Genomic DNA, 26406 nt, shown 5'->3' on the forward strand with positions numbered 1-26406 from the left:
AAAATAAATCTAGAGAACCCAATTTATGTTTTCCAAATAAGGGGCAATTTAGCGTGGCCAATCTACCTACCCTGCACATCTTTAGGTTGTGGGGGCGAAACCCACTCAAACACGGGGGGGGGGGGAGTGCAAATTCCACACTGACAGTGACCCAGAGCTGGGATGTGTCATATGACGCTACCTCGGTTTCACTTTGACCTGGAGCAGAACACAACACGGACAGCCCTGCTGCTGATGTCTTCAATCTTAATAGCCATGTATATCTGTTCTCATGTGTCGAATCGAAATAAATAAACACACATGTTTATACAATTCCTTATGAGTAATTGGTGCCTTTGTAACATTATAAAAGCATGACATTGATTACAACAAAGAACAATACAGCACAGGAACAGACCCTTTAGCCTTCCACACCTGCGCCGAGCATGGTACCTGCCTAAACCAAAACCGTATGCACTTATAGAATCATAGAATTTACAGTGCAGAAGGAGGCCATTGGGCCCATCAAGTCTGCACCGACTCTTGGAAAGAGCACCCTACCCAAGGTCCACACCTCCACCCTATCCCCATAACCCAGTAACCCCACCCAACACTAAGGGCAATTTTGGCCACTATGGGCAATTTAGCATAGCCAATCCACCTAACCCGCACATCTTTGGACTGTGGGAGGAAACCGGAGCACCCGGAGGAAACCCACGCACACACGGGGAGGATGTGCAGACTCCGCACAGACAGTGACCCAAGCCGGAATCGAACCTGGGACCCTGGAGCTGTGAAGCATTTGTGCTATCCACAATGCTACCGTGCTGCCCCTTATGGAGTCCGTATCATAGAACATACAGTGCAGGAGGCCATTTGGCCCATCGAGTCTACACCGACCCACTTAAGCCCTCACTTCCACACTATCCCCGTAACCCAATAACCCCTCCTAACCTTTTTGGACACTAAGGGCAATTTAGCATGGCCAATCCACCTAACCTGCACGTCTATGGACTGTGGGAGGAAACCCACGCAGGCACGGGGAGAACATGCAAACTCCACACAGACAGTGACCCAGCGGGGAATCGAACCTGGGACCCTGGCGCAATGAAGCAACAGTGCTAACCACTGTGCTACCATGAGCATTGAGGTGCTAAACACATAAAACCAGTTCTGCTGGGCGGGACATGTCATTTATATACCTGACAAGTCTCCCGAAGCAACTGTTCCACTCGGAATTCAGTTCAGCAGAAGACGTCTAGGCGGACAACAGAAATGCTTAGAGATGTCCTTAAAGCATTCCTATAAATGTCAAACATACCCACTGACTCATGGAAGACCCTAGCGTGTAACCAACCAAAATGGAGAAGGCTCATTTGGGAAGGCACCAAACACATTGCGGGATTTTGCTGGAAATGTTCAGAGGTGAAGTTGTTAGAAGTGAAGAAACCTCCAAACAATTTATCTACCTGCTCCTGAAGCCAACATCTGCCCCACATGTCGTAGAGTCTGTACATCGGACTTACCAATTATTTCAGAACTCATCAAAATGTAGTGGAAGCAAGTTATCCTCGATCCTGAGGGACTGCCTAGGAAGAACACTGTTCATGTCCATGAATCACTGGAGTATCTGAATCCCACACACAGGAATAGTAGACCATTCAGCCCCTTGAACCTACTCTGCAGTTCAGCAAGATGATGGCTGGTCTGTGCCTTTGCTCCATAACGCTTGATATCCTTACCTATGAAAAATCTATTGATCTCACTTTTGATATCTCTAAAGAAATGAAAGGCAAGTCCAATGGAGTCTGCCTTCGACACCAGTGCCTTCCATGATTTTCCTCCTATTTCAATATACGGATCCTTGAAAATGTTTGCCTTCTTTGCCCCTCCATTGCTGTGCCAATTGATTAAAATGGGAACAAAATGGGTGCACCTTTTCTTAATGGCTCTATCCTTCAGGAGTAACAAAGCATGATTATGAATGTTTTTTACTTTACTACAGCAAAGTACAAACAGAGCCCATACTAGCTTACTATAGGCAGCACGGTAGCACAGTGGGTAGCACTGTTGCTTCACAGTGCCAGGGTCCCAGGTCCGATTCCCGGCTTGGGTCACTGTCTGTGCGGAGTCTGCACGTTCTCCCCGTGTCAGCGTGGGTTTCCTCTGGGTGCTCCGGTTTCGTCCCACAAGTCCCGAAAGACGTGCTGTTGGGCGAATTGGACATTCTGAATTCTCCCTCACTGTACCCGAACAAGTTGGAATGTGGCGACTAGGGGCTTTTCACAATAACTTCATTGCAGTGTTAATGTAATCCTACTTGTGACAATAAAGATTACTTCACTTTACTTACTACTCTACCCTAACACTGTTATCTCTTGATAGCACATCTAATAATAATAGTTTATTGTCACAAGTAGGCTTCAATGAAGTTACTGTGAAAAGCCCCTAGTCGCCACATTCCGGCGTCTGTTCGGGGAGGTCGGTACAGGAATTGAACCCGTGCTGCTGGCATTGTTCTGCATTACAAGCCAGCTGTTTAGCCCACTGTGCTCTTTCTATTCCAGTGTTTGTCTTTGGGATAATTTGAGGGTCAGTATCAACAGAGGTGGTTGTTTTCAGGTTGAGCGAAGAACAAAATAGGGAAATTTTGCACTGCTGTTGCACAGAAAGAAGGTTTTTTTTATTTATCAGTGTCACAAATTCTAAGGTGATTGGATTGTTCCACAGAAACATATTCAAAGTAATCTTGCTGTATAGTTTAGCAATTTGCCTCAGGCATTTTTAAAAAACTTTCAATGGGGACAAGATGGCCTCTGTTAATATCATAGTAATTTTAAAGGAAATAATTAGAAACACAAAAAAAGCACAGAACATATCATTATCACTGGCTAAACCACAATACTCGAGAGCTAGACGTGGCCTACAGCATGTGACAGATCACAGATTACAGCAGATAGAACTGTGCACAACATAATTAATCTAAAATGGCTTTTACTCTTCCCAATGAATAAGTAATAGAGTAAACCACTGAGAAATTCCCTTTTTCCACAAATCTTAAACATATAAAAATAAATAATGTAATATACAAAGACAATACATATGAAAATACCATTCCCATTGAGTTGGACTACGTATACACACATAGCATGCCTACATGTACATAATGTTTATTGTCATTCGTTCTCATACAGAAAATGGCAGTGCAACTATTAGAATGTTTGATATTTCTAAACCTTCGTCTGATACTGAGTTACATGATAAAATGCATTCAATAATACATTTTGTGAAATACTTCCTGGATCAAGTTTCAGGTTGTCCGTGCCTTACGTACAATTAATGGGGTTGCAACACTATGTAAGTATTTTGCACTCAAATAGCTAATGTTCCTCTGAATAAACACCGCCACTCAGGTAACCATTTGTCCCATTGGTGGTGCTGTTATGTCCACTTTTTGAAGCAGAAGGTGGTGAATCCTCTTCATCAGAGCTGGTTTCAATGTCACTTCGGTCATCCTTTGATACCTAACATTCAAATTAGGAAAATAAGTCAGGCATTAAAGCAAATAGAGCCGGTTTTGTAGCTGCAATAACTACAAAGGAGACATGCAAATTAAAAGCACACTACTACATTCAGGAAATCCAAATTAACATGGCAGCTGAGATGAATGGATCAGACCAAGGTTGTACGAATTGGTTAGTATGAAGATAAGATTTGTGATCATTGATTTACAGAGAAAATAAATAAGAGTTCAGAGGCTTGATGCACGATCAATGACCACTAAAGCGAGGTTGTAGTCCAACTGAAGGCTTTAATAAGCTAGATGTTTTTCCCAGCAGCTCAGGTATAGAATGAAGGCTGCTGGGGCGGCACGGGCTCTTATACCCCGCCTAGCAGGGCGGAGCTACCATAGTTTGACCAATGAAAAACATACAATGATGTTCCAGCATTACCAGGTACCGTAATACCTCTACAGAGACTACCACATTCACCCCCTGTTAAAAAAAGAGTCCGGCGGGAGTGGTGGCCTGACATTACAGCATGGTAACGTGGTAGAAATTATAGTTATGGAGGTACCGTAATACCTCCGTACAACGTTTTGTAACTATTTACACTTATGTTTACTATTTACAATTTATGATTATACACTTTAAAATGAAGCAATCAATTGATCAGCGGCCCTGGTCGTCCTCTGTGATCGTCGAAGCTTCGGTGGTGACTCCGGTGGAGGCTCGGGCGTCTGTGACTCTGGGGCGTGGCCTCGATCCCTGTGGCAGCTTCGACACCCCTAGACGGCGCTGGTGGGGAAAACCGTTGACCTGGGAAGGGAGTGTCTGCAGGGTGCGTTGGTGGGTGGGGGGGCCTAGACGGGGCCAGTGGAAGGACCGGCCCTCCTGTAAGGTGCACAGGTGGGAGGGAGGCTGGGGCTGGTAACTGGGGTGTGCGTGGGGCTCCGGTGAGCGCCAGGTCTCGTAGGGAGACCGTATCCTATCGACAGTCGGGGTACGCCACGTAGGCGTACTGGGGGTTAGCGTGGAGAAGGTGGACCCTCTCGACCAACGGGTCCGACTTGTGCACCCGCACGTGTTTTCGGAGCAGGATGGGTCCGGGAGCTGCCAGCTAGGTCGGCAGCGAGGTCCAAGGAGAGGACTTCCTGGGGAAGACAAGGAGACGTTCGTGAGGTGTTTGGTTGGTTGTGGTACACAGCAGTGACCGGATGGAGTGGAGGGCATCGGGGAGGACTTCCTGCCAGCGGGAGACTGGGAGATTCCTGGACCGTAGGGCCAGTAGGACGGTCTTCCAGACCGTTCTGTTCTCCCTCTCTACCTGTCCGTTACCCCGGGGGTTGTAACTGGTCGTCCTGCTCGAGGCAATACCCTTGCTGAGCAGGAATTGATGCAGTTCGTCGCTCATAAAGGAGGACCCCCTATCACTATGTATGTAAGCGGGGAACCCGAACAGTGCAAAGGTGCTATGGAGGGCCTTGATGACGGTGGTTGCGGTCATGTCGGGGCAGGGGATGGGGAATGGGAACCGGGAGTACTCATCAACCACCTTCAGGAAGTACGTGTTGCGGTCGGTGGAGGGGAGGGGGCCTTTGAAGTCCATGCTGAGGCGTTCAAAGGGACGGGAAGCCTTTATCAGGTGTGCTCTCTATGGCCGGTAGAAGTGCAGTTTGCACTCCGCGCAGATTTGGCAGTCCCTGGTGGCTATCCTGACCTCCTCGATTGAGTAGGGCAGGTTGCGGGTCTTGATAAAGTGGAAAAAAATGAGTGACCCCCGGGTGGCAGAGGTCCTCGTGGATGGCTCGGTGGCGGTCCACTTGTGCGTTGGCACATGTGCCGTGGGACAGGGCATCAGGAGGCTCGTTTAGCTTCCCGGGACGATACAAGATCTCGTAGTTATAGGTGGAGAGTTCGATCCTCCACCGCAAGATCTTATCGTTTTTTATCTTGCCCCGCTGTGCATTATCGAACATGAAGGCAACCGACCGTTGGTCAGTGAGGAGAGTGAATCTCCTGCCGGCCAAGTAATGCCTCCAATGTCGCACAGCTTCTACTATGGCCTGGGCCTCCTTTTTGACTGAGGATTGGCGGATTTTGGAAGCACAGAGGGTACATGAGAAGAAGGCCACAGGTCTGCCCGCTTGGTTGAGGGTGGCTGCCAGAGCTACGTTGGACACGTCGCTCGCGACCTGGAAGGGAGGGACTCGCCGATGGCGTGCATCGTGGCCTTTGTAATGTCTGCTTTGATGCGGCTGAAGGCCTGGCGGGCCTCTATCAACAGGGGAAAAGCTGTGGATTGGATCAGGGGACGGGCCTTGTCCGCATAGTTGGGGACTCACTGGGCATAGTAAGAGAAAACCCTAGGCAGCGCTTCAGGGCCTTGGAGCAGTGAGGGAGGGGGAACTCCATAAGGGGGCGCCTGCGTTCAGGGTCGGGCCTATAACTCCATTTCGCACTATGTAGCCGAGGTTGGCTAGGCAGTCGGTGCTAAACACACATTTATCCTTGTTGTATGTAAGGTTAAGAATCTTTGCGGTCTGGAGGAATTTTCGGAGGTTGGTGTCGTGGTCCTGCTGGTCGTGGCAGCAGATGGTGACATTATCGAGAGACGGGAATGTTGCCCGTAAACCGTACCGGTCAACCATTCGGTCCATCTCGCGCTGGAAGACCGAGACCCCGTTGGTGACACCGAAGGGAACCCTTAAGAAGTGATAGAGCCGCACATCTGCTTCGAAGGCAGTGTATTTGCGGTCACTAGTGCGGGTGGGGAGCTGGTGGTAGGCTTAAGATCCACCGTGGAGAAAACCTTGTAATGCGCGATCCTGTTTATCAGGTCGGATATGCGGTGGAGAGGGTACGCGTCCAGCTGCGTAAATCTGTTGATGGTCAGACTGTAGTCAATGACCATCCTATGCTTCTCCACGGTCTTTACCACCACTACCTGAGCTCTCCAGGGACTGTTGCTCGCTTCAATGACTCCTTCCCTCAGTAGCCTTTGGACCTCTGACCTAATAAAGATCCGGTCCTGGGCACTGTACCGTCTGCTCCTGGTGGCGACGGGTTTGCAATCCGGGATGAGGTTCGCAAACAGGGAAGGCAGGTCGACCATGAGGGTTATGAGGTCTCAGACAGTGAGGGGGGGGTTTAGGGCCGCCAAATTTGAAAGTTAGACTTTGGAGATTACACTGGAAGTCTAAACCTAGGAGTGTGGCCGCGCAGAGGTGGGGAAGGACGTAGAGTCGGTAAGTTTTTAACTCCCTTCCCTGGACTGTGAGGTTTGCTACACAAAACCCCTTTATCTCTACTGAGTGGGACCCGGAGGCCAGGGAGATTTTATGATTAACGGGGTGGACGAGGAGAGAACAGCACCTTACCGTGTCGGGGTGTATGAAGCTCTCCGTGCTCCCAGAGTCGATTAGGCAGGACGTCTCGTGCCCGTTGATAAGTACAGTTGTTGTAGCAGTTGAGAGTGTTTGAGGCCGGGACTGATCCAGGGTCACCGAGGCTAATCTCAGCAGTTGAGTGTTCTCTTCGGGCGGTGTGTGGTCAGCCAAGCTGGGGTCCTGGGAGTCCATCCAAGATGGCGGCTCCCATTGGTCACACATGGCTGGATGTGCACAAAATGGCGGCGCCCATCCATCGAGCGTGGCGTCAGCGGGACAAGATTGCGGCGCCTGGGCACCGTACGTGGCCCTGGAGTAGGAAGATGGCGGTGCCCGCTGGCCGCCCGGGGGTCGTGGAGAGGTTTGTGACGGCGGTCCGCATTCACCGCCGGAGACAGCGGCGACCGCACGTGCCTGGCATACCACCACAAAGTGACCCTTTTTACCGTATCCCTTGCAGGTGAATGCGCGAGCCAGGCAGCGCTGCCGGGGGGTGCTTGGCCTGCCCGTAAAAGTAGCAGCGGGGCCCTCCGGGGTTGCCAGGCCGCCTTGCAGCACAAACTTGTGGGGGGATGTCTCGGGGTCGGCTGCGGAATGGTTCCACGCTGCCTAGGGGGCTGCCGTGCGGTCGGGAATGTAAGCGCGGCCGTTTTTGGAGGCCACATCCAGGGAGCCTGCAAGGGCCTGTGCCTCCTTGAGACTGAGAGTGTCTTTTTCCAGCAATCGCTGGCGGATTTGGAAGGACAGCATACCTGCCACGAAAGCGTCCCGGATCAAGAGTTCTATGTGTTCGCTCGCCGAAACTTGCAGCTGCAGTTTCTCCCCAACACCAGGAGTGCACGGTAGAATTCTTCCAGCGACTCCCCAGAGATTTGTCGCCTCGTTGCTAGCAAATGTCAGGCGTAGACCTGGTTTACCGGGCGAATATAGTGTCCTTTTAGCAGCTCTATTGCTGCATCGAAGTCTTCCGCTTCCTCGATGAGGGTGTAAATCTTCGGGCTCACCCTCGAGTGCAGGACTTGGATTTTCTGCTCTCCCGTGGGTGTGTTTTCGGCCGTTCCGAGATATCCTTTAAAACACGCCAGCCAGTGCTTGAAGATTGCCGCTGAGTTCGCCGCGTGGTGGCTGAGTTGCAGACACTCCGGCTTGATTCGGACCTCCATCTTTTTAAATCTAGCTTATTAAATTGATGCACGATTAATGACCACTAAAGCAAGGTTGTAGTCCAACTGAAGGCTTTAATAAGCTAGATGTTTCCCCCAGCAGCTCAGGTGCAGAATGAAGGCTGCTGGGGCAGCACGGGCTCTTATACCCCGCCTAGCAGGGCGGCGCTACCATACAGTTTGACCAATGAGAAACATACAATATCTACCAATGGTGTTCCAGCATTACCAGGTACCGTAATACCTCTGTATGGGAAGGACTGAGAGTGTCTGTTATTTCTTATCTCTTTTTTTCTTGTTTAACTTGAATTGTGCTATTGTGAGGGTTGTTTATGACTTGCATCGAGTGTTTGCTTAAGTAGGGCTGATCTGGGGAAGTGGTGTGGAGGTGTCGGGGTGACTGGGAACAATCGGTGGGAGACGGGCTGGAGACGAGGCTGGGAGCCCCAGGCTAGCTGAGTGAGGCTAGTCAACGGGAGCCGAGGTGGGGGGCGTCCATATAGTTAGATTAGGGCAGTGGTTAGGTGCTAGGAGGGTGTTGCTGGGGGGTGCGGCGGGAGGAGTTGTTCTGCTGACGGGGATGGAAACTGGGCATGGTAACTGAGGAGGTCATGGATGGAGCCGGCCAGGGGGAAGGCCAGAGGAAGTGCAATACGTGACTGGGGGGCTGGCCAAGGAAAGGGGATGGCTGATCGGCAAAGGGGGAGGGGTGGCGAAGTGCCCCCTTACCAGGCTGATCACCTGGAATGTTAGAGGGTTAAACGGGCCAGTGAAGAGGGCGCGTGTGTTTGCACATCTTCGGGTTCTGAAGGCGGACATAGTCTTGTTGCAGGAGACGGACCTGAAAATGGCAGACCAGGTTAGGTAAAGGAAGGGCTGGGTCAGTCAGGTCTTTCATTCGGGGCTTGATTCTAAGACAAGGGGGGTTGCGATCCTGATTAATAAAAGGGTACAATTTGAGGCGGAGGGCACGGTCGTGGATGGGGATGGCAGGTTCCTTATAGTGAGGGGTAAGCTCAAAGGGGTGAGACTAGTCCTGGTCAGTGTGTACGCCCCTAATTGGGACGACGTGGATTTTATTAGGAGGATGCTACGGAAGATCCCCGACTTGGATTTGCGTAAGTTGATCATAGGCGGGGACTTTAAAACGGTCCTGGACCCGAGCCTGCACCGGTCATGCTCAAGAATGGGCAGGTTGCCAGCGATGGCAAAGGAACTGAGAGGGTTCATGGAGCAAATGGGGGGAGCAGATCCGTGGAGATTTAGCCGGCCGACAGCGAGGGAGTTCTCGTACTACTCCCACGTCCACAAGGTGTATTCCCGAATTGACTACTTTGTTGTGAGTAGGGTCCTGCTGGCCGGAATGGTGGGGGCAGAATATTCGGCAATTGCCATATCGGACCATGCTCCGCACTGGGTAGACCTGCAGTTGTGTAACGACAGCTTTCAGCGCCCACCATGGAGGCTGGAAGTTGGACTACTCGCGGACGAGGCGGTGTGCAAGAGGTTGAGGAAATGCATGCAGAATTACCTGCAGGTGAACGATACTGGAGAAGTCTCGGCAGCAGTGCTCTGGGAGGCACTGAAGGCAGTCGTGAGAGGGAAGCTGATTTCAATCCGGGCGTACAGGGAAGGGACAGATAGGGCAGAGACGGACCGACTGATTAAAGAAATTCTACGGACGGACAGGAGTTACGCGGAATCCCCGAGGCCAGAGTCACTCAGGAAACGACAGAGGCTGCAGGCTGAATTTGGGATGCTGACTACACGCAAGGCTGTAGAGCAGCTTAGAAAGGTAAAAGGCGCGATTTATGAGCATGGGGAGAAGCCCAGTAGAATGCTTGCGCAGCAACTGAGGAAGAGGGAAGCAGCTAGGGAAATAGGGAGGGTAGTGGATGGGGAAGGTAATCTAGTGGTGATCCAGCAGGGCTGAACAAGGTCTTTAGGGACTTTTATGGGAAGCTGTACACTTCAGAACCACCCGGGGGACTGGGAGGGATGAGGTGATTCTTGGACGGACTGACCTTCCCAAGAGTGGGGAGGCGGTTGATGGACGGACTGGTGGCCCTGGTCAGGATCGAAGCGGTGTTGGGGGGCCTGAAGGTCATGCAGTTGGGTAAAGCTCCAGGGCCGGACGGGTATTTGGTGGAGTTTTACAAAAGATTTGCCGGGATAGTGGGGCCGGTAGCTGGTCAGGATCTTTAACGAGGCAAGAGACAGAAGGAGTTTACCCCCGACGATGTCGCAGGCCACCAGCTCGCTCATTCTGAAATGGGATAAGGACCCGGAGGCCTGTGGGTCATACAGGCCGATCTCTGATTAACGTAGACGCCAAGTTACTGGCCAAGATTCTGGCGACCAGAATTGAGGACTGTGTACCGGATGTAATTGTGGAGGACCAAACCGGGTTTGTAAAGGGGAGGCAGCTGGTGGTCAACATAAGAATGCTGCTCAACGTGAATATGATGCCCCCGGAGAGTAGGGAGGTAAAGATAGTCGTAGCCATGGATGCTGAAAAGGCTTTTGACCGGGTCGAACAGGACGACATCGAACTACTTTAGACTGCACCGTGGGACAAGACAGTGCTGCCCTCTCTCCCCACTGCTTGCTGTTTGCGCTGGCCATAGAGCCGCTGGCAATTGCACTGAGAGCTTCTAGTGGCTGGAAAGGGCTGGTCCGGGGCGGAGTGGAACATAGAGTATCGTTATACGCGGATGATCTGCTGTTAAATGTATCGGACCCAATGGTGGGGATGGACGGTATTATGGCAACCCTGAGGGAATTTGGCCGGTTCTCCGGATACAAACTGAACATGGCGAAGAGCAAGTTGTTTGTAATTCAGGCGAGGGGGCAGGAGAGTAGGCTAAAGGGGTTGCCATTCAGGATAGTGGGGGAGAGTTTCCGATATTTAGGGATTCAGGTTTCATAAGCTCAACTTGTCCCGACTGGTGGAACAAGTGACGGAGGAGGTCTGGAGATGGGATGCACTCCCACTGTCATTGGCGGGGAGGGTGCAGACTGTTAAGATGACGATTCTCCCATGGTCCTTGTTTGTTTTTCAGTGTCTCCCCATCTTTATCCCGCGGTCCTTCTTTAAGAGGCTGAATAAAATTATTCTGGGATTTGTATGGGCAGGGAAGTCCCCGCGGGTGAAGAGGGGGATGCTTGAAAGAAACAGAGGAGAAAGGGGGCTGGCATTGCCGATGTTCAGCAACTATTACTGGGCGGCTAACAAAGCGATGGTAAGGAACTGGATGGTGGGTGCGGGGTCGGTTTGGGAGCGGATGGAGGCTGCTTCATGCAGGGGCACTAGCTTAGCAGCCCTGGTCACGGCACCTCTGCCGCTTCCGCCGGCCAGGTACTCCACCAGCCTGATAGTGGTGGCGGCTCTTCAGATCTGGGGCCAGTGGAGGAGGCATGTAGAGGAGGTAAGAGCATTGGTGTGGACCCCAATATGCGGCAATCACCGATTTGCCCCGGGGAACGTGGACGGGGGGGCTTATTGACTGTGGAGGAGGGCGGGGATTGTGAGGATGGGGGATCTGTTCCTGGAAGGGAGCTTTCCGAGCATGAGGGCGCTGGAGGAGAAGTTTGGGCTGACGAGAGGGAACGGCTTTAGATACTTGCAGGTGAGGGATTTTGTACGCAGACTGGTGCCGTCCTTCCCACGTCTCCCGCCGAAGGGGAGGCAGGACAGGGTAGTTTCTGGGGGAGAGGTGGGAGAGGGTAGAGTTTCAGACGTCTACAAGGAGCTAATGAGAGCTGAGGATACGCAGACCGAGGACCTGAAGCTTAAGTGGGAGGAGGAGCTTTCTTGGCCTAGAGAAAGTCAAGTTCGCCTTGAGAGGTTCGCTACTAGGGTTCACCCGAAGGTGGCAGCCATTTATTGACTTCTTCGCAGAGGAGTAAGTGTCAGCAGGGGGGGGTGGGGGGGCTAGGGTAGAGTAGAGTAGAGTGGGGGGGATATTGAGGCAGGTCCGTGCGTGAACAGAGCCGTGGTTTGCTTTATGTTTCATGTCTAATTTTTGTCTTGACTTCTTTTTTTGTTTGTACTGTACAATGTCATTTTTTTCTATGTGCCTAAAATACCTCAATAAAATTGTTAAAATAAAAAGAGAGCTGGGTTCAATCGGGCAAACACGACCCTCTGGGGTGAAGTTCGGGATGCTGTACCCAGCCCGCCTGTGGGTCACACATGAGGAACGGGACTTCAACTTTGAAACGCCAGACGAAGTATGGACCTTTATTCATGACATGAAGCTGGAGGCGAATTAAAAGACACTGAAGCCTTGGAGAAGTATTGTGGCGGCGATTTGTTGTGCTGGAAAGTATAAATTTAAGTCGCGCTATGTGAAATAATGGGCTGTGTGGATGGTTAACCGTTGCTTTGTCTTGTAGGGAGCTGGTTAGAGGGGGGGATGGGCTTTGAATTTGGTTCTGCTTTCTGGGTGACTATTTTCTAAAGTGACTGTTTCTTCACTGTTTTTTCTGATGTTTGTTTACTGGGGAATGTGATGCATTTAAAATGTTTATTCATGTGGGGGGAGAGGGGAGAGAACAATAGGGAGACAGACTGCTTGGTGCCAGGGGCGGGAGCTACCAAGTCAGCATGGGTCAGCTGACTCTTGGAAGTGCAGTGGGGGGTGAGCAGGTGTTAAGCTGGGGCTTGACTTGGGGGATTGGGTTTCTAGTGTTGTTGCTAGAGCAGGGGGGGGGGGGGAGTTGCTTTGCTGACAGGGGAGGAACTGTTACTAAGGGACAAATGGGAGGTCGGGAATGGCTCGAGGAAGCGGAGGGCGCAAGCTAGAGGCTGGCCTAAAAAGGGTGATGGCTAGTCGGCAGGAGGAGGGGGGTTGGATGCCCCCCCGTCCAGGCTGATCACATGGAACGTGAGAGGACTGAACGGGCCAGTCAAGAGGGCTCGCATATTCGTGCATTTGAGGGGACTGAAGGCAGACGTGGCAATGGTACAAGAGTCACACCTACAGGTTACAGACCAGACGAGATTGAGGAAGGGGTGGGTCAGCCAAGTGTTCCACTCAGGGCTGGACTCAAAGACCAGGGGGGTAGCGATCTTGATCCGCAAACAAGTGGCATTCGAGGCAGGGAGAATTGTGTCAGACAAGTGGGGTAGGTACATAATGGTAAGTAGGAAGCTGGAGGGGGTGCGAGTGGTACTTGTGAACATATATGCTTTGAATTGGGACGGCGTGGAATTTGAGGTGGGTGTTAGGTAAGATCCCAGACTTGGAGTCACATAACCTGATCATGGCAGCAGACTTCAATACAGTCATTGATCCGCAATTGGACCAGTCAAAATCTAGGACAGGGAGGAGACCGGCTGCAGCAAAGGAATTGAAGGGGTTTATGGAACAGATGGGAGAAGTAGACCCATGGAGGTTTGCACGGCCGAGGACAAAGGAGTTTTCCTTTTTTCTTACATGTCCACAAGGTATACTCTCGTATCGACCTTTTTGTTCTGAGCAGGGCGCTAATACCGAAGGTGGTGGATACTGAGCACTCGGCAATCGCAGTGTCGGATCATGCCCCGCACTGGGTGGATCTACGGGTTAGTGTGGAGAGAGGGCAATGCCCACTGTGTACACTGAATGTGGGGTTGTTAGCGGACAAAGCGATCTGTGGGGGGTTAACAAGCCCATCCAGAACTACCTGGAAACAAATGATACGGGGGAGGTCCCTGCAGCGACGGTCTGGAAGCTTTGAAGGCAGTAGTCAGAGGGGAATTAATCTCAATACGGGCTCACAGAGAAAAGGTGGAATGGGCTGAGAGGGATAGATTAGTGGAGGAGATACTCCAGGTGGACAGGAGATACTCGGAAGCCCCGGACGCGGGGCTACTGAGGGAGCGGCGGAGGTTACAGGTGGAGTTTGGGCTATTGACCACAGGGAAAGCAATGGAACAGTTGAGGAAGACAAGTGGCGCGATTTATGAGTATGGAGATAAGGCAAGTAGAATGTTGGCGCACCAGCTCAGGAAAAGAGAGATGGCTAGGGAGATAGGTAAAGAGTAGAGACGGTAATACTGTCCTGGACCCAGCGGGGGTAAACGAGTTGTTTAAGTACTTCTATAGTAAATTATATGAGTCGGAACCCCCGGCTGGGGTGGAGGGGATGAGGCAGTTTTTGGATCAGTTGAGGTTACCGAGGGTTGAGGAGGACATGGTGGAGGGGCTGGGAGTCCGAATTGAGATTGAGGAAATAATCAAGGGGCTGGAGGGCATGTAGTTGGGCAAGGCCCCGGGGCCTGATGGCTACCCGGTGGAATTCTATAGGAAGTTTTCAGAGATATTGAGCCCACTGCTGGTGAGGGCATTTAATGAAGCAAGAGAGAAGGGAGTCCTCCCCCCAATAATGTCGCAGGCCTCGATTTCATTGATCCTGAAACAGGAGAAGGATCCGGAGCAATGCAGGCCATACAGGCTGATTTCTCTACTGAATGTGGATGCCAAACTGTGGCTAAGATACTGGCCACAAGGATAGAGGACTATAAATTGAACATGGGGAAAAGCGAGATATTTACGATCCAGGCAAGAGGACAGGAGAAGAGACTGGGAGAGCTGCCGCTTAGAATGGTAGGGAAGAGCTTTCGATATCTGGGAATCCAGGTGGCCCGAGAATGGGAGGTACTGCACAAGTTAAACCTATCCCGGTTGGTAGAACAAATGGAAGGGGACTTCAAGAGATGGGACATGCTCCCGCTATCACTGGTGGGGGGAGGGTACAGACTGTGAAAATGACGGTCCTCCCCAGATTTCTGTTTGTCTTTCAGTGCCTTCCCATCTTCACCCCAAGGCCTTTTTCAAGCGGGTGAATAAGATTATTTTGGGCTTTGTGTGGACGGGTAAAACCCCGCGAGTGAAGAAAGTGTTGCTGGAGTGCAGTCGAGGGGAGGGTGGGCTGGCGCTGTTGAACTTCTGCAATTACTACCGGGCGGCTAATATAGCCATGATTAGGAAGTGGGTAGTGGAGGACGGGTTGGCATGGGAGCGGATGGAGGTGGCGTCATGCAAAGACACAAGTTTGGGAGCACTGATAACGGCACCTCTTCCGTTCTCACCGGCCCGAAACTCCACAAGTCTGGTGGTAGTGGCGGCTTTGAGAATCTGGAGGTAATGGAGGAGATATAAGAGAGTGGAGGGAGCATCGATTTGGACCCTGATGTATAATAACCATAGGTTTGTACCGGGCAGCTAGATGGCGGGTTCCAGGGTTGGCAAAGGGCAGGAATTAGAAGGATGGGGGATCTATTTATTGATGGGAACTTTCCCAGCTTGAAAGCCTTGGAGGTTAAATTTAAATTGCCAGCAGGGAATGGTTTTAGGTATTTGCAGGTACGAGACTTCCTGAGAAAACAGGTGCCGACCTTTCCGCTGCTGCTGCCATGGGGGATACAGGATAGAGTAGTTTCCAGTACCTGGATGGGAGAGGGGAAGGTATCGGATATTTACCAGGAGCTTTCGGAGGCGAGGGAAACTCTGGTGGAGGAGCTTAAGGGCAAGTGGATGAGCTCGGAGGAGAGATGCAGGTGGGTCAATGGGCGGATGCCCTAAGCAGGGTTAATATCTCCTCATTGTGTGCCAGGCTTAGCCTGATATAATTTAAGGTAGTCCACCGGGCTACATGACAGTGGCTAGGATGAGCAAGTTTTTCGGGGTAGAAGGTAGGTGCGCGGGAACCCCAGCAAATCATGTCCACATGTTTTGGGCATGCCCGAAGCTTGGAGGGTTTTGGCAGGGTTTTGCTAAGGCAATGTCCACGGTGCTAAAAACACGGGTGGTGCCGAGTCCGGAGGTAGCGATCTTTGGAGTGTCGGAAGAGCCGGGAGTTCAGGGGGCGAAAGAGGCCGACGTCTTGGCCTTTGCCTCCCTGGTAGCCCGGAGACGGGTCTTATTAATGTGGAGGGACTCGAAGCCCCCGAGTGTAGAGACCTGGGTTAGTGACATGGCTGGGTTTCTCAGTCTCGAGAAAATAAAGTTTGCCTTGAGAGGGTCCATGGCTGGGTTCTCTCGGAGGTGGCAGCCGTTCATCGACTTTCTCGGGGAAAATTTAAATGTCAGCAGATGCAGGATTCCGGGGCGGGGTGGGGGGGGGGAGAATTGTTGTATGGTTGAGGTGCGTGAAGATTGGGCTGGGGGGAGAAATGTTTATTTTACCATGTTGATAACATTGTTTATGTTACTGTTATAAAAAATGTTCAAATACCTTAATAAAATATTATTAAACAAAAAAGTGATTTTAAATGATTGTGGTAAAATGACCAATGGCCTGAATCTTAGGCCCGATATTGAATTGGACACTTTAAATTAAAACCACAGTCAGAACCACAGGCAGGCTTGATGGGAAGTCAAACAGCCAAACACGAGTACACTGGACAGAGACAACAGCCAGGGCAAGTCTGGACTTGTCCCGGAAGATAATTGTCCCCATCCAATGGATCGATAGTTGTGAATTACCGAGATGAAGCCAGATTTTCTACCACCTATATCATCTTCTACGGGACAAGGTTACGTGCACACAATGCACCTGAGGACGGACCTCTGGGGGTAGTTTGTGGTGTCCTGCAGAGTTTCAATTGGCAACTCCATTGGGTGGTGCGACTATGCCCAGTGACCTCATTGGCTGAGGGCCAGAGAAGCTTCTGGAAAGGTGGGAAGAGGGGTATAAAAAAGAGGCATCCAGAGACCCTTCCCAACAAAAACTTGATGCAGAGGTAGCGGAGAAGACTCAATGGCAGACCAGAGGACAGAAGGAAGCACCGTGCGATACCCACCTTCACAGACGAAAGCCCTGAGACAACCGAGACTCAGAGGATTGGACCCGCACCTCGATCCAGTTCATCGGCACGGGTAGTATTAAGAATCTTAGGCATATTCTAGTTGAGAAAATTTGGGGGAGATAACCGTTTTATTGTGTTTAAAAATAAACTTGGGTTGAGCTGCTAACTTGTGTCTGTCCTTTGCTCATCTCGCAAATAAGGACACCTGGGTAAAACGTTTGAATAATAAACTGGTCGAAGTGCCTGAATTTTACAGCCAACATGATATTAGCAGAAGAATGCTTAATGTTGTTGAATGATGCTTCTCTGTTTGTAATGCTAATGCAGGAGTTAAACTTTTAAAATTTAATTTACTGCGTTAAATAACGAACAGAGGTCTGTCATATGTGTCATAAGGTATACCAGCATATTATAAAAACAGGGGACAGGGGAGTTCCCGCTCATTCTAGTAGCAGCCAGCTCGGAGCACAGAGCTCACAGCCTGCAACACAGACATTCACCATGTGCTGAGTGCATCACCTGGTTAGGACTAGGCAAGGGTCAACAGTTAAAGCTGGTATTGCATTTACCCACAGTTCAAGAATGTTAATATAGTTAACCTTATAATAAAATAGAGTTGCACCACTTCCAGTGTTGGTGACCTGTTTGTGATCCAGAACACCCAACACATCAATATGGGTGCCTAAAATTCATTAATAATGCACTTCAGGTTGAATATTTCATAAAAGTAGCAAGACAGAACAAAATCAACCTCTCTGAGCAGCTCTTAGGGGTGAGCTTTAACCTCGCCTGCCTTGTTCGGCCCTCCATTGAAGTCAGTGGAAATTAAGTTTGAGTTGGGCATAAAATGGATGCATCGATCGGCAGGTTATTTGCATTACTCTATTCGTGTTTTGTCAAAATCAGACATTCCTATCGCTCCTGTAATTGTTTTTGTTTAATAGAAACTTTATTCTTCAGTTTCTGAACAAACTTGTATAAAAAATCTAAAAGACCTTCCAACCTCGATGAAAAAACAAAGGCCGTTCTTCAAATGTTATATGAAAAATAAAAAGAACCAAGTTCCAGCTGGATAATATTGGAAATGTATACAGGTCCTCATCAGGTGATATTTTAATGTTTTGGATATGATCCTTTCAAAATGATTACATCTTGGAAGTACTGACTGCTCAATTCTGTATTTCAATTTGTCTTAAATATATTCTGAGATCGTCAACATTCACTGTACTCTTTTTGTATCTAAAGTACCCAGATCTTCATCATACTGAAACATTTCAGCATTTTGGACAAGGCTCGCTAAATATATCTTGTTGCTCCCAATATCTTTGTTGCAGAGGCTGCACTAGCAATTAAAGAAGCAGCTGAAATCCAAACTGCAACAAGCAGAGCTTTTAATTGTGACATTGTTGTCAGTGCAGGGTCACCTGTAACCTTCATATTCAGAACAGCTCCAAGTTGACTACTTATTCCTGAGATGAATATATTTAGCATGCAAAGAATGAATCACATTTAAAATGAAATGTGGCATCTGTGGGAGCATTAAGAGAAATCACATCAAGGATTATGGGAATGAAATGAAAGAGTTATTCTAATAGTTAGGAAATCCATTTGTCGAAAAATAACCAGTGTAACTTACATGCAAAGGATTCCACTTCCCAGCCTTTCCAAGTTTGCATGAGGAAGAGATTAAACAGGCAAAATGAGTGAATGCATGGTATGACGTGACATCCTGCTGTTTCAACTATGTTCAAAGCTAATGAGCTACAGTAACAATACTGATTACTAATGTACTATAGGGCTGGATTTTATGCTTCCCCACCAGCTTTGAAGGCGGATGGCCTTCTCACCATCTATCCGCTTGCCTATGATTTGTCTGAAATTTTACAAGAGGTGGGGTAGCATCAGGATTGTGAGAGGGCTCCCCCAACCTCCAACCTTTTAGCCGGGATTGTGGGGACCACCGGGACTGCAGCACCCTGTAAAATTCAGCCCATAATTTCCCTGTTGAATGGTCTGACCTCTCTTCAGTTCTGCCATAATATAGAGAGGAAAAAGTAACAGGAGTTGCTGTTCAATTAAATCATGGCAGATCTGTATCTTAATAGCATCTACCTGACTTGGTACTGCAACTCAAGGCTCGAAGTGGACTCTCATATAATCTCTCCCCACACTTCCTTTTGCGCCACCATTGATGGCTGTAATTTGCAGTCATGTAGGCCCCACAGTCGCTCAACTCCTTTACTTCAAACCTTTCTTTCCTTCATTAAGATACGCCTTCAAGCTATGCTCCCCGACCAAGGTTTTTTTGTCTGATTACATCCTGTTAAAGTGCCTTCATTTATTTGTGTGTTAAAGGCTCCAAACAAATATAAGATGCTTCTCTCTTTGTTGTTGATGATCCATTGGTCAGAACTGGAGCATTTTGCTAGTCAATCTCTTTCTAATTTTAGTCTGCAAATAATATGTAGAATGAATACAAATACAAGTCGTTAACAACATAGTTTAGTTGTGTGCTGTCAACAATTTTGGAAATGTGAAGGAGTTACAAATTATAATTAGTGCCACTAGAACTTTAATTATTTGTCTGAGCAATCTCCCGGCCTTGCTTTTGTACTGATTTGATCTTTCTCTAACATTGCCAAGACCCAAAATGAACAGCTGGGCCATCTCATTTAATACATTGAGTACAGCTGCATAGTGAGCTAGAGATCATATTTAAAAACAAAAGGTTCACCCAGCTGTTAAAATAACCATTTATGATGCCGGAGAATCCGAATGGTAAATATTTGTGCAAAAAGATTTTAATATAGCACTTTCGATAACTCGGAGTTCCTTTCAAACAAAAGAGCATTACCAAGGCAAGAAGTGAGGGAAGAGGATTTGGGGGAAAGAGAAATAGATTGCCTTTGGAAAAACAATGCTCTGATTTTTTGAGGGGTGTCAGAGGGGGACCTGGTTGTGGCAATGCGAGGTGGGGTAATGCCCAGGAATGTTGGTGGCACTGCCAAATTTAGCAGCAGGATTTCAACTTCATTATCTTATGCCGCTTCCCATTGAGCTGCCAGCCAAATTGACAGACTGGTCGGCTGCCAGGTGCAAAGAAGAATGGTCGAAGGCCACAGCTGGGGACTGTTGGGGATGCTCCACACTGATCTTAACAGATTGTTTTTTGGTAGGAGGAGTTTGGAGCTCAGCATTAGGGGGGTGGGAGGAAGGCAAAGATTGGGAGTTGGTCAACCATGGCAGTGGCTGTGGGCGGCAAATGATTTGCTAGAGGGTCTGGGGGGAAGCACTCCGGCTCTGCCTGGCTCACAGATAATGCTATAAAAAAAAGACCTAGCTGCTTAATCCACTGCTCTCATCTCTATTTAGCTGCTGGTGTTCCCTTGGGAAATCTGACCGGCTAGTGCTGCACCTGTACATTTGATTTCCGACTACAGACTTGAAGATCAGTTGCAACGCTGCTTTTGCAAGGGCTTCAATGCATTCATGCAGCACAGCACGAGTCAGATTTTGTTCCACTATACAGGTAGAATTACACAAGTTAGCTTGCAGATGGCTGGACGTAACTGAGTTATAGAGGTGCTAACTTGATTGAATACCAGGGAAATATATATTGCAAATAGTCACTTCACAGATTTAAGAGATTTCCAGTATCCACAGTATTTTACTATTGTGTTAAGGAGAACATACCTTTCCTTTAGCAATAGCTCTGCAAGTGATCCTTATGATGAGATATGACCAGAAACTATGCAACAACTGAAGCAGCAACAAAAGCAAGTTGAAAATCCACCATGATGGATATGGACCAACAATCTCCCAGCTTTCAAATAAGGTCGTATTTAATATCCTGAAACAAAACACACTTGTCAGCAGAGAATGCATTTATAAATCCAGTTGCAAATTCTGAAACACAAAGTATGGCGATTTGAAGATATATTTTGCAAAAACTCTAATACACCATTGTCTTCAGAGCACATTATCAATAAGCTCGCCACTTCGCACAATATAGCTAACACAACAAACCATTAATAGGAGCTTGCTTTATCCCCTGTCTCTCAGAGTCAGCATCATATATCTTTGTTTTGCAGAATATGCAATTGATTTTAACATTTTACTGTGTCGCAATTTGTTTCCTATTCATTAGACTCTACGAGTTCCATGAGTTACTTTTTTTAAAGCTACTAGCCAGTAACAATGATTTACAAAATACAATTAACAAGTTTGGGTCACTAATATCAGGTTCTTGCTGGGGGGTGGGGGGGTGGAATTAGAACAAAGAACAAAGAAAATTACAGCACAGGAACAGGCCCTCCGGCCCTCCCAGACTGATCCAGATCCTTTATCTCAAGCTGTCTTCTATTTTCCAAGGATTTACTTCCCTCTGTTCCCTACCCATTCATATATCTGTCTAGAAGCATCTTAAATGATGCTATCATGCCCGCCTCTACCACCTCCGCTGGCAAAGCGTTCCAGGCACCCACCACCCTCTGCGTAAAATACTTTCTACGCAGATCTCCCTTAAGGGGGCATAGGTTTAAGGTGAGAGGGGCAAGGTTTAGAGTAGATGTACGAGGCAAGTTTTTTATGCAGAGGGTAGTGGGTGCCTGGAACTCGCTACCGGAGGAGGTGGTGGAAGCAGGGACGATAGTGACATTTAAGGGGCATCTTGACAAATACATGAATAGGATGGGAATAGAGGGATACGGACCCAGGAAGTGTAGAAGATTGTAGTTTAGTCGGGCAGCATGGTCGGCACGGGCTTGGAGGGCCGAAGGGCCTGTTCCTGTGCTGTACATTTCTTTGTTCTTTGTTTGTTCTTTGTAAACTTTCCCCCTCTCACCTTGAAATCGTGACACCCTTGTAACTGACACCCCCACTCTTGGAAAAAGCGTGTTGCTATCCAGCCTGTCCACACCTCTCATAATTGTGTAGACCTCAATCAGGTCCTCCCTCAACCTCCGTCTTTCCAACGAAAACAATCCTAATCTACTCAACCTTTCTTCATAGCTAGCACCCTCCATACCAGGCAACATCCTGGTGAACCTCCTCTGCACCCTCTCCAAAGCATCCACATCCTTCTGGTAATGTGGCGACCAGAACTGCATGCAGTATTCCAAATGTGGCCGAACCAAAGTCCTATACAACTGTAACATGACCTGCCGACTCTTGTAATCAATACCCAGTCCGATGAAGGCAAGCATGCTGTATGCCTTCTTGACCACTCTATCGACCTGCGTTGCCACCTTCAGGCTACAATGGACCAGATCTCTCTGTACATCAATTTTCCCCAGGACTCTTCCATTGACCGTTTAGCCCGCTCTTGAATTAGATCTTCCTAAATGCATCACCTCGCATTTGCATGGATTGTACCCCATCTGCCATTTCTCTGCCCAACTCTCCAATCTATCTATATTTTGCTGTATTCTCTGACAGTCCTCCTCGCTATCTGCAACTCCACCAATCTTAGTATCATCTGCAAACTTGCTAATCAGACCACCTATACCTTCGTCCAGATCATTTATGTATATCACAAACAACAGTGGTCCGAGCACGGATCCCTGTGGAACATCATTAATCACCTTTCTCCATTTTGAGACACTCCCTTCCACCACTACTCTCTGTCCCCTGTTGCCCAGCCAATTCTTTATCCATCTAGCTAGTACAACCTGAACCCCATACGACTTCACTTTTTCCATCAACCTGCCATGGGAAACTTTATCAAACGCCTTACTGAAGTCCATGTATATGACATCTACAGCCCTTCCCCTCATCAATTAACTTTGTCACTTCCTCAAGGAATTCTATTAGGTTTGTAAGACATGACCTTCACTGCACAAAACCATGCTGCCTATCATTGATAAGTCTATTTTCTTCCAAATGTGAATAGATCCTATCCCTCAGTATCTTCTCCAACAGTTTGCCTACCACTGACGTCAAGCTCACAGGTCTATAATTCCCTGGATTATCCCTCCTACCCTTCTTAAACAAAGAGACAACATTAGCAATTCTCCAGTCCTCCGGGACCTCACCCGTGCTCAAGGATGCTGCAAAGATATCTGTTAAGGCCCCAGCTATTTCGTCCCTTGCTTCCCTCAGTAACCTGGGATAGACCCCATTCAGACCTGGGGACTTGTCCACCTTAATGCCTTTTAGAATATCCAAAACTTCCCCCTTCCTTATGCCGACTTGACCTTGAGTATTTAAACATCCATCCCTAGTCTCAACATCCATCATGCCCCTCTCCTTGGTGAATACCGATGCAAAGTACTCATTAAGAATCTCACCCATTTCCTCTGACTCCACGCATAAATTCCCTCTTTTGTCTTTGAGTGGGCCAATCCTTTCTCTAGTTACCCTCTTGCTCCTTATATACGAATAAAAGGCTTTGGGATTTTCCTTAACCCTGTTAGCCAAAGATATTTCATGACCCCTTTTAGCCCTCTTTTTTGCGCATTTGAGATTTGTCCTACTTTCCCGATATTCCAAAGCTTCATCAGTTTTAAGTCGCCTAGATCTTATGTATGCTTCCTTTTTCATCTTAGCTAGTCTCACAATTCCACCCGTCATCCATGGTTCCCTAATCTTGCCATTTCTGTCCCTCATTTTCACAGGGACATGTCTATCCTGCACTCTAATCAACATTTCCTTAAAAGACTCCCACATTTCAAATGTGGATTTACCCTTAAACAGCTGCTCCCAATCCACATTCCCTAGCTCCTGACGAATTTTGTTATACTTTGCCTTTCCCCAATTTAGCACTTTTTCGTTAGGACCACTCTCGTCTTTGTCCATGAGTATTCTAAAACTTATGAAATTGTGATCTCTATTCCCAAAGTAATCACCGACAAACTCTCTTGGCCAACCTATCATCGTCTGTAAATTTAAGCACACCCAAAACCCAGCTGTCCCTATTCCTTCCTACTCCAGGTCCCGATCAACATGGCTTTGTCAAGGGCAGGTTATTTCCGACAAATTTAATTGAGATATTTGACTAGGTGACACAGGCAGTGGATGCTGCATATTTGGACTTTCAGAGAGCATTTGATACAGAGCCACATGGCAGGTTGGTTAGCAAATTTAAAATGTTTGGGGTTGATAGGCCCTTGGCAACATGAATTAGAAGTTGGCTAAGAGATAGGAAACAGAGAGTAGGTATAGATGGGCATTTCTCAGACTGGAGACAAGTTGAAAATGGTGTTCCCCAGGACCCTTGCTCTTTCTGATTTGTAGGAATGATTTAGAAGTGGGTGTTGAGGGGAAAATCTCTAAATGTTGCATATGATACTAAGCTAAGGAGAATAGTGAATTGTGAGGATGATGCTGAGCGATTTCAAAGGGACATTGATAAGTTGGCCAATTGGACAGACACCTGGCAGATGAACATCAATGCAGTGAAATGTGAGGTAACGTGTTTTGGTAGAAGAAACATGGCGAGACAATATAGGCTCAATGGTATAACTTTGAGGTGAGTACAGGAGCAGTTATGCACTTGGGGTTCAAGTGCATAATTCTCTGAGGTTTCCAGGCAAGTTAAAACAGTTGTTACGAAGGCTTATAGCATCATTGGGTTTATAAATAGAGGCACAGAGTATCAAAGCAAGGAAGTGATGCTACACCTCTACAAATCATTGACCAGGCCACATTTGGAGTATTGTATTCAGTTCGGGGCACGTTATTTAAAGAAGGATGTTAAAACCTTGGAGAGAGTGCAGAGGAGATTTATTAGAATGGTACCAGGAATGAGGAATTTTAGATACAAGGAAAGTATGGCAAAATTGGGCTTGTTCTCCTTCGAGCAGAGAAGATTAAGAGGCGACCTTATTGAGGTGTTTAAAATTCTGAACAATTTTGACAGGATAAAGAAGGATATTTTGTTTCCACTAGTTGGTATGTCAGTGACTAGAGGCCACAATTTCAAGCTGGTCAGCAAGAGAGCTAGGAGTGAGACGAGGAGAAACTACTTTACTCCGAGAGTTGTTGGGGTTTGGAATGCACTGCCTGGGAGAGTGGTGGAGGTGGATTCCATAGGAGGTTTAAAAAGAGAGCTGGCTATATATTTGAAAGTGATGAATTTATATAATATAATAATCTTTATTGTCACAAGGTTTCTCTTTTGGGAGCCGGTGCAAACACGATGGGCCAAATGGCCACCTTCTGAGTTATAAATAACAAACACTCTAACAAACAATTAGCTGTCACCCCATACCTCGCTGATCTATACAGCCTCCAAACATGCAATTTTTAAATTCCCGCTGTCACTTTTGAATCCCTTCATAACCTTACCACCACATCCCTCTTTTTCTGTAACAATGCATGAAGCTCTCAGTCCTTTTATTCTGGTCTATTGTTCCTCCATTAATAGCGTCTTACCATTGCAGCCATGCTTTGAAGTGCCTGGGTCCCTTGGTCTGACATGCCCCCTCTAAACCTGGCCACCTTGTCACTTCTTCTTTCAGATCCTCATTACAATCAAACACTTTGGGCAAACATTTTGGTTGTCCCTCTGAATATCTCTTCCTTTTTCTTGGCAATCATTTATGTCTGTGGTATTGTGCAATGGCTTAGGATATGTTTCTACATTAAATATGTGATATATAGGGTAAATATGAGCTATTGCTATAGATTTATTTCTGTATTGTGTCTATAGAATCATTGCAACTGTTTTTCTTACAGTACATGGAACATAATTACATTCTCTTATCTTAAACTGCAGGGGTTTAAAACAGATGTTACAATCTCTAGAATGGATAAATTGCTCATTCTATTTATGGAATGGGCAGTTCAGTAATTAATGAAGGGTGAAAATTACCATTCATTCCAATCATTATTCTAAATAGTTTACTCAGCATCTAAAGTAGAACACTAATAAACTGTATTCATGTAGCAACCCAGTGTAGTAATACATCCTCAGGTGTTTCACAGGAGAATTGTCAAACAAAATCTGACAATGAACACATGAGGAGATGGTCGGGTTGATACCTAACAGCTCGGTGAAAGAGGTAGTAGGTCTTAAGGAATGCCTGACAGGAGAAAAGCAAGACAGTGAGGAAAGATTTAGTGGAGGGAATTTCCAAGATTCAGGGCTTGGGAGGTGAAGGCATAACCATCAATGTCAGATTCATTCATTTGGCGATACTCAAGACTGCAGAATTGGAGAGGCCCAGATATCTCTGGGGATTGTGGCGCTGAAAGAGATCATGCAGAAAGGGAGGGGTGGGTGAGGCCATGGAACAATTTGAAAACAAGAATGAGAATTTTTAAATTGAGACGTGGCTTAACCAAGAGCCAATGTTGGTCAGCGAACACCAGGACTGATGGGTGAACAGGACGAGGTGTGAGTTAGGATACAGGCAACAGTTTTAGATTACCTCAACTTGACAAGGGGTAGAATGTGGGAGGCTGGCCAAGAGTGCATTGGAATAGTCAAGTTTAGAGGTAACTAGGGCATAGGTGAAGGTTCAGGAGCAGATGAGCGGAAGCACATGGCAGAGTCAGGTGATGTTACAGAGGTGGAAATAGGTGGCCCAGTGATTTGTGGTCAGAGACATATCTCAGGATCAAATACGACACCAAGA

The 26406-nt window shown here is 47.8% G+C and overlaps 1 protein-coding gene and 1 long non-coding RNA gene across 3 annotated transcripts in view; one reads left to right on the forward strand and one right to left on the reverse strand.

The window, feature by feature from the left end:
- Positions 1-26406, forward strand: part of LOC140389526 (uncharacterized) — a 94400-nt gene that overhangs the window by 64480 nt on the left and 3514 nt on the right. The window lies entirely within an intron of this gene.
- The window catches only part of cers6 (ceramide synthase 6), a 512798-nt gene continuing 489032 nt past the window's right edge, over positions 2641-26406 (reverse strand). Inside the window, exons 9-11 of one of the 2 annotated variants that reach the window (XM_072473649.1) lie at positions 20522-20678; positions 18465-18488; positions 2641-3503 (exon numbers count right to left, since the gene is read on the reverse strand). In XM_072473649.1, coding sequence (XP_072329750.1) covers positions 3360-3503; positions 18465-18488; positions 20522-20678 — 325 coding nt within the window. In that variant the 3' untranslated portion in view covers positions 2641-3359. The remainder of the gene's footprint in view (positions 3504-18464; positions 18489-20521; positions 20679-26406) is intronic. The other variant, XM_072473656.1, reaches the window with a different exon arrangement.

This window comes from Scyliorhinus torazame, chromosome 2 (genome assembly GCF_047496885.1).
Source record: "Scyliorhinus torazame isolate Kashiwa2021f chromosome 2, sScyTor2.1, whole genome shotgun sequence".
NCBI classification, from domain to species: Eukaryota; Metazoa; Chordata; class Chondrichthyes; order Carcharhiniformes; family Scyliorhinidae; genus Scyliorhinus; species Scyliorhinus torazame.